General features: G+C 46.2%; 1 protein-coding gene and 1 long non-coding RNA gene across 3 annotated transcripts in view; one reads left to right on the top strand and one right to left on the bottom strand.

Annotated features, from left to right (window-relative positions):
- LOC130586378 (uncharacterized) overlaps positions 1-342 on the bottom strand; it is a 4,815-nt gene extending 4,473 nt beyond the window's left edge. For both annotated transcript variants that reach the window (XR_008966698.1, XR_008966699.1), the window contains exon 1: positions 77-342. This is a non-coding gene — a long non-coding RNA (uncharacterized LOC130586378). The remainder of the gene's footprint in view (positions 1-76) is intronic.
- Positions 7-12,681, top strand: part of SPRED2 (sprouty related EVH1 domain containing 2) — a 58,085-nt gene continuing 45,410 nt past the window's right edge. Inside the window, exon 1 of the mRNA XM_057387167.1 lies at positions 7-84. Within this exon, the coding sequence (XP_057243150.1) occupies positions 38-84 (47 nt within the window). The 5' untranslated portion in view covers positions 7-37. The remainder of the gene's footprint in view (positions 85-12,681) is intronic.

Raw genomic sequence — 12,681 nt, 5'->3', positions numbered from 1 at the left:
AGATGCGGAGGCGCAGCCCGGCCGCCCGCGGCGAGGGATGAGCCTAGACGGGGAGAAGATGACCGAGGAAGCCTACCCTGACGAGTGAGCGGGGCCGGGGGCGGCGGGCGGGCGGGGGGGACGGAAGGGGTGGCAGCCTTTGTTGCCCCGGCGGGAAGCGGTGCGGGTCGCTCACCCCCGCACCCCGCGCACGGGCGGACCGACGGACCGGCCGCGGGCGGACAGAGGGACGCGGACACGCGCGTTCGTGTGCGCGCCGCCCGCCCGCGCATCCGCCATTTCGCGCTCCCCCCGGGCCGCGCTTATTTGCATACGGCCCTTTCATTCATAAAAACCCCCGGGAGGGCGGCGCGGCCCCGCCGGGGTGCGGGGCCCCGGGGCACCGCGGGGAGGGGGCGCAGCCCCGCGCCGCCGCCGCTCCCCGCCCCGGCCGAGGGGCTCGGGGCGCCCGGCGGGGGCGGTCGGAGGCGGAAGCGGCGGGCAAGGGGAGAGGCGAGCGCTGCGCGCCCCCGCCCCGCAGCCCCAGGTCTGGGGGGGTCGGGAAGCGGAGCCGGGGGGGGACACACGACGTCGCGGATCCCCGCCCCGGCCGCCGCCGTTTTGTGAATAGGAGGGCGGCCGCCGCCGCCGTCACATGACGCCGCATTCATAAACCCGGTCACCGGCGGCCTCCCCATTCACCGTCACCCCCCGCCGCCCACCCCCGCTCCGCAGCCCTCCCGCCACCTCCCCGCTAATAAACCCCCCGAGAGGCCGCGCCGAGGCTTTCAAAATGCCTGACGGTGCCTTTTTCCGTTTTTTTAATGCTTTCTTCCCCAAAATAAAACCTAAAGCTATTGCAGCGGAATGGGAGGAAGGGCTCTTTCACGCCGTGCTGGCCCAAGGGCTGTTCCTGGCTATCTCCTTCGGGGTTTTGACAGTCAAGAGGAATGACTCACTGGCGTGCAGGACTGGGTTGGTGCCAAGCGCCATAGGATGTACTGTGCTTTAAAAAACGACTCCTTGCAGGGCTTATAAAGCAGCGTCAAAATTGTGCAACTTTCTGGCTGGGTTTTGAGGTCCGAAAAAATCATAATTGGTGGGATGTGCCACCCTTGCACCTTCATCGCGGTAAACTTATTTTAGGGCGATTTACTGGRGAAATATGAGTGGCGAAGGAAATGGCTTCTGCCCCCAATGTGCGTGTTGAGAGGAATTGTTATTTTGGCAGCACTGAAGGAAGAGTCTATAAATACGTGTTTATATGTAGCTTCTGAAATTGTGGTTATTTTGAAGTTGGTAAGTTTCCTGCAACAAAAAAAAACCCCAAAACAAAACCAAACAACAACAACAACAAAAAAACCCACCGAAAAAGAAGTAGTTGAGTTTCTCACGTGCAGAATGCTATGACCTAACAGGCTGGAAAAATGTGGCCAACTCATTTCCAATAAAAACCTGCTGGTTTTTCGTTTGGTTTGGGTTTTTATTTTTTTTTTTTACCTTGGTGAATTGGACAATAGGAAGAAAAGTGGGTCCCTCTGTCTGGGTTTCAGAACACKGGGCCAAACCTAACCTGTTCAGTGGACAAAAATCTGGCGCTCAACCAGCCTTCATCTTGAGGCAAGGTACTGCTCCAAATGTGTTTTCCTGCAGGGCTTGGTGCAGAGGTGAGTGTTGGTGTAAAACACCGAGAACTTGGCTCTGATGCTTAGCTGGGGTTTTTTTTAATTAATTGTAGGCTGCAGTTTGTTTTGGAGTGGATTCTTCTTCCATGTGCCGCCGCACTGCCATGCTGACAGAGGCTTCAGCTGATGGTTTTCATGTGTGTGGAAGCTCTTGGGTCACATCTCCTGGGGTCACCTGTCCACCCAGACACACGGTGCTTTGATCCCGTGGAGGTGGGCAGTGCTGGTGACCACGGGGAGCCATTCCCAGGCCACTGACAGCCGTTTTGTTGACATCTGGATGTGTTGACTTTTCAGGGTCAGTGATGCCTYGAGGTCCACACCTCCGTGCACATCCCAAGTGGCTTTTCTGGAGGCCGTGGTTCTGCTTGTGGAAGTTTAGTGCAGGCCTTGGCTTTGTAGGGCACAGCGAGGTGTTTTAGGTAAGCCATGGTTTCCTCTGTAAGCTCCTCGCTTCCAGCCTTGCATTGATTGATAGCGTTGCTGAAGCCGGTGACTCATGGGTTGTTTTTTTCATTTCGGTGGTGGGTGAAGTGATTTGATTTTTTTTTTTTCTCCAATATATATGGTGTTAAAAGAAATAAGGACAGGCTCTCCTGATAAGTTTTCTCAAGCTGTCAGAACAATGGTAGTATAGCGTGCTATTTGCCCTAGATATCTGGCTTTAATTTGCATAGCTATTCTTGTTTCACTGAGTGCACTGTGAGCAAATGTTAACAGCCAGATTACAAAAAAAGGACCACTGTCAGGATTCCTTTTAAAATAACCCTCTTCAAGTAAATAACAAGGAGTTCTCCCCCCCTTTTATTTCCCTTTTTTTTTTTAATAGTTTCTTGAGAACAGCTCGATRAGACTTTGAGTTTTGAGACAATTTATAAAACCGAGGAGGGAAACAAATAGGGCATAGGATGCTGGAAACTCATCGGTCCCTTCACAACTGCACCATTTCGGATCGATACTTAGAGGTCAATTTGTCATTGCCAAGCGAGCACATCTTTCTGCATCTCAGTCTTTATTTCTGCTTCCCTCCTTCCCCTTTACTCAGCACGTTGCAGGGTGGCGGAAGAATGGGGATGCCAGGTAATAAATCAGAGGCTCGAATTGCTGGGTGCGAGCGGTGGGGGGATTTTGGGCAGCGCTGCTGGGCGATTCTCTCCGACACCATCCCGTGTGAGGAGCAGAACGGAGCTGAACCCTTCAAGTGATTCGGTTATGCCCCGAGGCTGCCTACCGCCTGCTCATTCCGATGCACGGTTCCAAGAAAGTCACAGGAAGTAATTAAATGGAAAAGGTCAGGGAACGAGGAAGTGTTGGTCCGCAGCCTTTCTCTGCTTGGGATGGAGCCGTGATGCCCTGGCCGAGCCTTGTCCCGGGAGTGTCCCCGCCGCTCCAACGCACGCTTGATTTATTCTAGCGAGCTGTGAGCACTCCTGCCAAGTGTTTTTGCAAGCGGGACTGGTCCCCCGGAGGGTTTTAACAAGCTGGGTTAAGTGGGATGTATGTAGGGTTGCTGCAGTGGTGTCTGGGACAGCAAAATGTGGCGTGAGATCACACCGATGCATTTCTCCCAGTATAGGGAAAGAAAATGAAAATAACTCACTCCTGTTGGTTCTTTTGCTGGTCTCAAAAATGTCACTTCTCTCTGTCACTGAGTAGACACAGACTCAATATTCAGAGCAACCATCGTTTATCAATATTGCACTTTGTCCTTTGTACTGAAAAAAATGCTTTTTCCCCCCTTCATTTTCACTGCGTTTTTCCTCAATTCTGATTATTTTTCTGTAGATATCAAAGGCAGCTCGTTCAGCTAAATTATTTTGCTGCAAGTTTCAGCCAGGGAGGAAGGCATGGGACACACTGTGYGTTATGACATTATCACTCGCAAATAGGACAGGAAATGAAGGATTGCCAAAATACAACTGTTTATTTCTTGGCCTGAAAACATGCCTGTTTAAAATATGACATCTAAGTAGCTGCTTTGTTCGCTCTCTGGGAGAAATTGTTATAAATAAGGGAATAATAGATCTGTCAGATGAAGAAAGTGGGAAAGAAAGAAGGGCTTTTACCCTTTCTATTCTTCCTACTTCTGTTTTTGAAATGCCTTGAAAAGAAGTTGTAGGTAAAAGTTGTATGGAGAGSGTGTTTTGGTCAGACAACTGGAAGRGAAACGTGGGAAGAGGGTTGCCACAAGYGGAAGGGAGCTGGATTTTAATTTTCTCAGCACATTAGTCCATGCAATGGCCCTGGGCAGCCCTTGGATAACGCAGATTCTGCGTCAAAAAGGAGAAACCAAAATAACCTGCCTTTGGGCCAGAAAGTGGGGGTTTTGGTGCAGCTCCCCTCCTTGAGGGGTGCGGTGGTGGTGGTGGGATGGTGTTTGAGTGCGGCGCAGATGCTGCACCAGCAWTGGAATCATCTTTGACCTGTTTTTGCAGCCTGTTTTTTATCTCACCAAGGCACACCCTGGAGCGTGGGTTAAAAGGTAGGTTTTATCTACCTGTTTAATTAAATCCTGAGGCTGCAAACAAAAGTACGTTGTGTGGTAAGGCTCGCTCTTAACATGGGCTTGGTTTGCTGGTAGCTGGATTTAAACCACAAAATTGTTTCCTGTCAGCCACCAAATTGCAGGGAGATGATGGTAGTTGTCCTCCTTCTTCTGGACCAAGCTGGAAAATAGGAGCTCAGGAATGAGAAAGAGCTTAACTATTGGTTTCAATCCCTCCTTTTTCTTTCTTACCCACTCTGGCATGCTTGAGGAATCAATAAATTCAATTTCCTTCCCTCCAGCAGAATGGACGTAGGAACTGCTTCCTACAACAAATTCATTGAAAAATGTGGCCTTTTTTTTTTCCTTTTTTTTTCCCCTTTTTAACAGCACAAGGTGATCTTCCTTGCCAGAGCTGTGCAGGGGTGGAGAGGGCACAGAGATCAGTGAAACTGAAAGTACAGCTCTGGAGACTCTGTTTTTGATGCATGCCCTGTTTGCTAAGTGGAGCATTTGATTTTTGGAGGTCTTAGGCTTCTAAAGCAGTGTAGAAATTCAAAAAGAAGTAAAATAGAAAAGGTCAGTTGACTAAAAAAGGCACAAATAGACTGTGGAGTTGATTGACAGGAGATGGGAGCTGCAGCAGGTCCCCATTTCTGTAGATACCAAGAATGAGTAAGAAACTGTTCTCACATAAATCCCAGCACTGGAAAGAGAGGTCTGCTCCAAGCCTGGCAGCAAGCAGGGCAGCATCTCCCAGCAACTTGGTTGTGCTGGCCATTTCTTGCCACTTTGGCCATGGGTAAACTGAGCTGATGGTTTCTAATGATTTTTTTCTTTCTTCTTTTTTTTTTTTTTTTTTTTTTTTTTTTTTTTTTTTCTTTTCTTACCTTTTGGTTTTCTGCCAATTTCTTCTGAGTTTTCCTTCCTTCCCGTTTCTCTACCCACGTCCACCCCCTTTCCTTGTCAAATTCCCTTTAATCATTTATTTTTCTGGTGCTTGCTCAGTACTGTAAACCTGACCCTCTCAAGCTGCAGAGAAATGCAGCTGGGCTGCACTGGCTGCCTTCTCTCTGCATCTGACCCTCACCTTGGGTTTTGCATCAGCTCTTGGGAGCAAAGGCTGGCTTTGCCCATTGGTTTATCAGGATTTGGTTCCTCTCAAGGCAAGGAAAACAGTCTGCTGGCCTCCACTACTGGGTGCAGAATGGAGCTGGGGTGAGGGGCAAACCCTGCTGATGCAACAGAATAGCAAAGCAAATCCCAAATACCCACTTCTGCCCACCAGCACAGCGGTTTTGCGAGCTTTATCACCATCAGTCTTGGTAGCCACAAAKTCTCCCAACCTCTTTTTTCTGCTCCAGCTTGATGTCAGACAAATGTTGTGTGGGCAGGTGGACATCATCTCAAAGTCCAAGGGGATGTCTTCACTCTGTCTCATTTCTGCCTCCATTTCCTTTTCCCCGTACTCTTCAGGGTATTATTTTGCCTCTTGCCTACTTCATTTCTATTCCTTCATGTGTCACACTTCTCCTGTCAGTACAACTCATGCTGTAGCCAAGCCCTGGTGGCTGTATTTTCTCCTCACACTAGGGGAAGGTGATCACTGTAGCATGAACCCAAGGTAGGCAGAGGAGTAAAACACAGCCTACTCCATGCGGTAGAAGTAGATGCTTCACCTTAAAGGAAAGTGTTCTATCAAAAGCACTATTACAAAGTCTGCTTTCAAGGCTGTTTGAGTTCTTTCTGCCAGCAGCCAGCAGGTTCTACCTGTTGCAKTAGGTCTAAAGTGAGATTCAACCCAAATTACTGTTTTTGTCTGCAGCCTGCTTGTTCTTACGCTCTTTGAATAACTTTATTCTTTGACTTTCTTTGCTTGCAACTCGTACTTCAAGGACTATGTTTTGGGGTTTTGTTGTGTTTCCCCCTCCTCCCCCTTCCTTTGTTCTCAACTCCTACGTGTGCTGTAATCAGAGGAGAGATCTTGAGTCTATCAGCTGAGCATCGCTGATGGCTATTCCAGCTAGGAAGGAAACTTTTTACTGGCAGGCGTGGGGAGGAGGGGTCACAGGACTTTCTAACAACAGAAGTTGATTTCCCCATCTGTGGTATTTTCAAAAGTGGGATTGCAGAGTTTCCCGAAGTGATTGGAYTTTGACAGCAGTGCCTGGCAAGGAGAAAAGCGTTTCATGACCTGAAGACTGCCGTGGTGATGGAGCTCGTTCCTTGCTAGCTGGAGCTTTTTGTCYGAGGTGCTGCAGAAATGAGGCAAAATGCAAGCCAGAAATAGYGTCTTCAGTGAACTACCTGAACAGTAAATAAGCTTTCAGAATAACCACTTCCTGTTGTTTTTTAATAGGAATGTTGAGTTGGTCACCGTTCCACCTCTGCTGTGACTGCTTGGCAGGCTGGCGCTGGGAGATGTGTTGTAAAACCTGATAGCGCCTTTTGATCCTGTGTATGGGAAACACATCTCCCTGCTTGTAAGGACCTGCGCTGCCRTGCAAGGACAGGAGCGTGTTCTGCACATGCACTCAAGTCCTGAGGAGGTCTGGAAGCACTTAGGTTGTTGGGYTTTTTAACTGCATTATACATACATCCTGTTTGGATAGTCCCATTACTTCTTTTCCTGCTAGTTAAGAGCGACAGCTTYCCTCCTGTACGTTAAAATGTTGARCATCACTTGCCTGTTGGAGTAGTTGGGAGCAATATTTGTTTCCATTGCCATATTTGAAAAACWCTGAAGGCATTTGTACAGCAGAATTTCAAAACGCTGTGGGAAATCACCAGGCTTCTTCCCTAAACACTAGAGCCTGTTGCAGCACCACAGTTCACCTACCAGCTCCTTCCTGGTCCTCCCCTCACCTGAGGAAARACAACATTTCTTTAATGATGTGGTTTTATAGGAATTAAGTCCATGTTTAGGATTAGTTGATGCCAGTAGCAGCAATTAGTATCTGAGCTAAAGCATACCCCTGTAATTTACTTTTTTTGTTTGAGTCTCTAGACCATTTATGCATTTTATTTATTAATTGCCATATTGGTGGTGRAAAGTGTTTTTCTGGAGGACAGACATGAGGTGAAAGAAGGGTCTCCCACAGCCTTGTGTATATCKGGTTTTCTCCCTTTAAATATTGGCAGCACTTCTTTTTCTGCAGCTGTAACAGCTCCTTACCCACAGCACCTTGAGCAGGTCCCTCTTTYGAGGGGGGATGCTGCCCAGAAAGATACTCATCATTTTGACCCCCCTCACCAAAAGCAGAGAGCTCAGCTTACCTCTGCTCGCAGCATTTCTTCCCTGACATGTCCAGACACTCCCACCTGGGCTTCCAAGTGCTTGGAAGGCATGCTGGCTGTTTACCTGGTTTTACAAGTGGAAAGGTATGCCCTGGAGCTGATGGAAGGTTGCTAACTAATGCTTCAAGTTGCAGCACAGAGGGAAGCGTGTGCTTTGCCTCAAGTTGGGACAGAACGAGGYGAGGGGTGGGAAAATAGCTGCGACYRTGCCTTGGTAGTGAGCGRCGTTCTGAGGGTTCAGCACCACATCCCATCCTTGTAAAACCTTRAGGGCTCAGAAGGGGAAARGTWTCCAGGTTTTAAAWCTGGAGAGCTGCTGCTTTTGTTCTCCAGTGATCCAAGGGATGCTGTAAAAGAGCTGCTGGAAGGCATCAGCAGAGCTGGTGAGCGCAGTCAGCTGCTGCTGCAGGGATCTGGCTCTGGGGTTGCACTTATTTACAAACTGTTTCGTTCTTAAAAATTCTGTAGAGATCTGAAAGTATTACCTGCGTTAATTTGCTTGGCAATTTTTAGATGTGTAGCTTAGTTTTCATTCAGTTACTTATACCTTTGTTTCATTTATTTGTGTGATTACTGTGACGCTTGGATCTTTGCACCGCTCCGTCGTTCATCTGTACTGTGTGGGTGAGGATTTGAGGTCAGAAGTCCASTGGTTCAGTGGGATGATGAATGCCTAACTTTGCCTTAGATGCCCCGTGCAGTGGGTCCTGATGATGTTGACAAGCTGGRAAGTTCACCCTCCTCCCCTGCTAGGTTGGTTGTGGAAAAACTGTGTGGGGGGACACGTTGCTGAAAGGGGGGGCCAGACCTACTAGACCTGCTTTCTACAATTTTCTTCACAATTTTGACAATGCAGACAGCTTATGTGATCACTTTTCCTAAAACCCAAGGTGCTGATTCCTTAGTGCTGATTCCTTTTCTAAGCTTTTAGTTTTTTTGGTTGTATTAAAAGCCCTGCTTGACTTGGTGGTGATGGAGGGCTGGGGTACAGACACCCCTGTTATACTTCAGTGTCAATCTCTGTATTTCAAGAGCTTGTTATGCTGTGTGTATTTAAAGTGTGTGTGGATAAATTACAGAAAAGGCACTGATACTTCAGTGATTTTTTTGATTTTAAATGCTGGTGAAATTACAGCATAAACTTTATCACTAGAGGTTTATAATGCTGCCAGCATAATTCATCCTTGGCTGAAGCTTGGCATGGGAGGTGTTAAGCTGGTTGAAGCCCATCATTGCTTTACGTGTTGTTGCTGTATGTATGCRGTTTGGTTCCTGTAAAGATTAAAAAAAGTTAGGAAATKGTATRGAGTTTTATAAAATAATAGTTCTGRTASTTGYATTGCTTGAGTGACCTTGTGTTTGTAAAAAGGCACCTGGTGTGTAGTTGAACTGGAAGGAAAAGCTAAGTGCAGAGCTTGTTTTCTGTGTTCAAAAGCAAGAATAAAAGCCTGCAGTACAATTAAGCCACTAGAGCTGCCAAAGAGAAAAATTTCCTTCATTTTTTTTTCTGTGCAAGCATTTGGCATTTTGGTATAGTAATACATCATGAGTGTATTGAATGACTGGAAAATTACTCAGCAGTGCTGGAGATGAGCTTCTGCTTGTTGTCTGAAGGAAGTGAAATGTAAAGTTAACCAGTTGGGTTAAAAGCAGTGAAACAAAATGAAAAAAATTAAAGGGGTATTGGTAGAAGGGGAGGCTGGTGAGGAGAGGGAGCTGGAGGCGCACAGAGAGCACGATCTCACAAATGCAGTCAGGAAGTTCTAGAAATACCCTTTATAAACACTGCATCCTACAGGAAGAACCTTAAAGCCCAAATAAACCATTTCCCCTTGTGCCTATGTATACATAAACTCCACCGGTTTGGAAGATCTTATCAGGTCAGTGATGTGTCTTTTTACAGTAGTTCCTAAAACAAGTTATATGATAAATATAAATTTTTTTGAGCTGTTTATCAGGTTTGTTTGTGCTTTTATAATTTATTAAAGTCTGTGTCTCTCTCACCCTTACCCAAATGTCCTGAACCTTCCCAGTCTGCCTGGCTAAGTGATCATTTTTGGTTAAAATCCTTCCAAACACAGAGTTGTGCGGATGGGCAGAGTCAGGAGGAAGGTGAGGGATTTTATCCATTTGACTTGACGTGTAWATGGGGGAGGATGATCTTCCCCCACCTCAGAGTTATGATTGTAGGAATGTGGTATGTGTAGAAATGGTTAGCAGATAAAGRGGAGACAAAATAAGCTTATTTTGATGCCTTGAATTGAACTCCAGAAGAGTTTGTTGGTCCTGGGATTGCTGTGGCCATCCTGCATGATGCTGGGCTGGTTAAAATGTGTGCTTGCCTCACCGTGGTGTTTTACCCAACTTCTCTCCTGTGCTTGCACATTAAAAATCATCTTGCTTCTCTCCCAGCCTTGTTTCTGGGTCCTGGGAATAATTGTGTGCCCAGAGACTGAGATCTATCCAGTATCTCCCAGTTTTGGGTTGTGGAGATACTGGTTGGTGTGCTGGTGACCTCAGCTGTGCTGTTCCTCCCCCAGTGAGCAGCTGAGGAGCCCTTTAAAATCACAGCCTATGAATGAAAAAAATTACAGCTTAACAAAGTCTGCCACCAACCATTCATTTGGTTTGGTTCTGCATGCGTGCCTTTAAACAAGAGTCCTGAAATAAATTCCCAGTGCATGCAGAAAAGCCCTCCCTTGWTTCCAAGTCCCCATAAGCAGCAAAAATGACTTTTCCCTAGAGTTAGCAGCCACATGGATTGTTTTAGAAATGGGGGGTCCTGAAGTACCAAAATTGAAACACCAAAAGCCCCTGTGTGAGGCATTTTTATCTTGGTTTGACTATGKAGCACTGAAGTTCTGCAGTGTTTAGTGCTTCTGCATCCATGTATTCTGTATTTTCTAGTTCAGAAAAGCTCTGGGTGAACTGTAGACTGYGTTAATCTGTTGATAAAATAGGCTGTTCTGTACAAAAGTCATTAAATAATACATTTTAGCAGCTTTGTTGCTGGTGGGGGTGTTTTGGTTGGTTTTTTTTTTTTTCCTCCTTTCCTTTGCCATGTCCCTAAGGAAGCCTGGACTACCTCTATCAGAGTATTGGTGGAATAGCTTCCCCAACCTTTCATAAGGTCAAATAAAAAAATAAACAGCCTTTCTTATGGGAAGGAAGGGATGGGGAAAGAAGGGTGTTTGTGTACACTTTCCCATTCATGTTTTAAAGAGAAAATATATAAACTTTTGGAGTCAGTACTGCGTATCTCGTGCGATTATGGGAGTTAAAAGTTGGAAGCTTAATTTGTTTCCTCTGTGCTGGCTTAAACAAAACCAAAGGGGAATAGCAGTGAGCAGGAGAGCAGTTTGCTGCTTTGGTTTTGCCTCTCTTGGCCAAATGAACTCCATGTTCCACAGTGATTGAAGCAATAAAATCACAGGGTGCTTTTGCTAATCTGTTGTCTTTGGGTTGTGAATGTAACTGAAGATTCTGTGTTGATTTGGGATAAGGTGATACAGAGGAGAAAATAGATTCTTTGTTTCAGCACTTAAATGTTGAGATTTTRAAAGGCGTAACTTTTGTACAAATGTCACATAAAGAAAAGAAAAGCAATTAAATATTGTTAGACTGTTTCCCTCTTTTGCTTCCTCTCTGCTGCAGGAACGGGAGGAAGAATGTCTCACGAGACCATTTACCAGTTTTTGTGGTTCTGCAGGAGTCTGGTACCCTCCTGAAAATAYTCAACTGCAAGTAGTGCTTGCCTGAACATATTTTAAGAAGGAAAAAGTTGCTCTGATTCCTGTGCTTGGGGTACAAATGGTAGATGTGGGACTGAAAATGAGCATCCCTGGTTGGACATTCTTCAGATGATCATTCACCTCGGGTAACAAGTAGTGAGCSCTGGCTACCTCTGCTCATGGTATGGATGTTTAAAACAGCCAGGTGCTGCCTTTGTCCAGTATTAAAGAAACCCCTGCCCTCTAAGCCTGGGTGGGAAAACCCAACTGCTTTGCAAGAGGCATCTGGATCTGTTGTTTCTGACCAGTTATCAGAGAACAGTTATAGACAATATACAACAGAGGCTATTCATTGTGATGAATGCTATGAAGAACTCCTCAGTGGGCTCCAGGGATCAGCTGAAAGCTGCTGCTGGTGGGTGCAGAGAACATGCCTGTGTTTGGAAGAGGTTATCTCTTGAAATGGTTAGCATTGACTCTCCTTCAGTTGAGAACCGAGCATCAAAGACAGATCCTTCACAACCTCTCTCATCTTTATAGGAAAGTGACTCTCCAAATCTTAGCATGCATTAAAAAATACTTGGTAAATTGTTACTGATGTTAGTTCTGAGTGTGGTTAGCACAGGATTTATTTTTCAGCATATATGGAAGTAAACATCCCTGTGTATAATGAGAGCAGTGGGCAGGGAGGAGGCAAGAATGGAATGGCAGTGAAATTTATCTTAATTACTGATGAGTCAGCAGAAAAAGGACTCATTTTTATTGTACTGATTAATTTCAGTTTATGGTTTTATTAACTGCCACGATGTGAATTTGGGCCAGTTGAGTCACGCTTGGCTACAGAGGGCACAAGGAGGTGGTGACTGCTTTTCTTAGACCRGTAGGAGTGAGTATTATATGTGTCTGCAGGTGATGTCTTCTGGTGTTAAATGGTGTGAGTCTTCCTTGGCTTATTGTTCAAAGGTGAATTCTTGCCAGATACAGCATACCTGGCTGTTTTCTTACCTGTTAAACCTTATCATGTCTTATGTTCTGGATTCTGCCCTCTTTTAAGCTCTCATWTCCTTAGGTGGATGGAATAAATGTTGAGCCCCTTTCCTCTGCTTCTGCATGTGACTTCTGCTGGCAAGAAACTTCTGCTGTTCCCCAAACTTCTGAGYAAAGCCAGCTCCTCAGGACAGAAAAGGGAAACTCCTTGAGAGCGCTCTCCAGCATCGAAATGCCCCACATAAAAGCACATTTGTACATTTTGTTACGYGAAGGAATTCCTGGCCGTACCCAGCCTTAAGTAAATAGCGAGGGAGAGGCAAGTGAAGCATAACGGATGGTGGTGGTTGGAGAGAGGGACGTGGATGTTGGTGTGCAGAGCAAACAATGCAGGGAGCCAGGCTGTGCTTTACAGAGGTGGTGTTGTGTTAGGAGAARGCTCTCCAGCTCCTAAGCCTCTCATGAGGATCTCATAAAAATGCAGAAAAGTTGGTTGAATTTTATTCTCTTTTTTTTT

Source organism: Malurus melanocephalus, unplaced genomic scaffold (genome assembly GCF_030028575.1).
Source record: "Malurus melanocephalus ecotype Western Australia unplaced genomic scaffold, MMel_1.1 scaffold_1150, whole genome shotgun sequence".
Taxonomy (NCBI): domain Eukaryota; kingdom Metazoa; phylum Chordata; class Aves; order Passeriformes; family Maluridae; genus Malurus; species Malurus melanocephalus.
The sequence above is the reverse complement of the archived record's forward strand: the minus strand, read 5'-3'. Positions and strand labels throughout refer to the sequence as shown.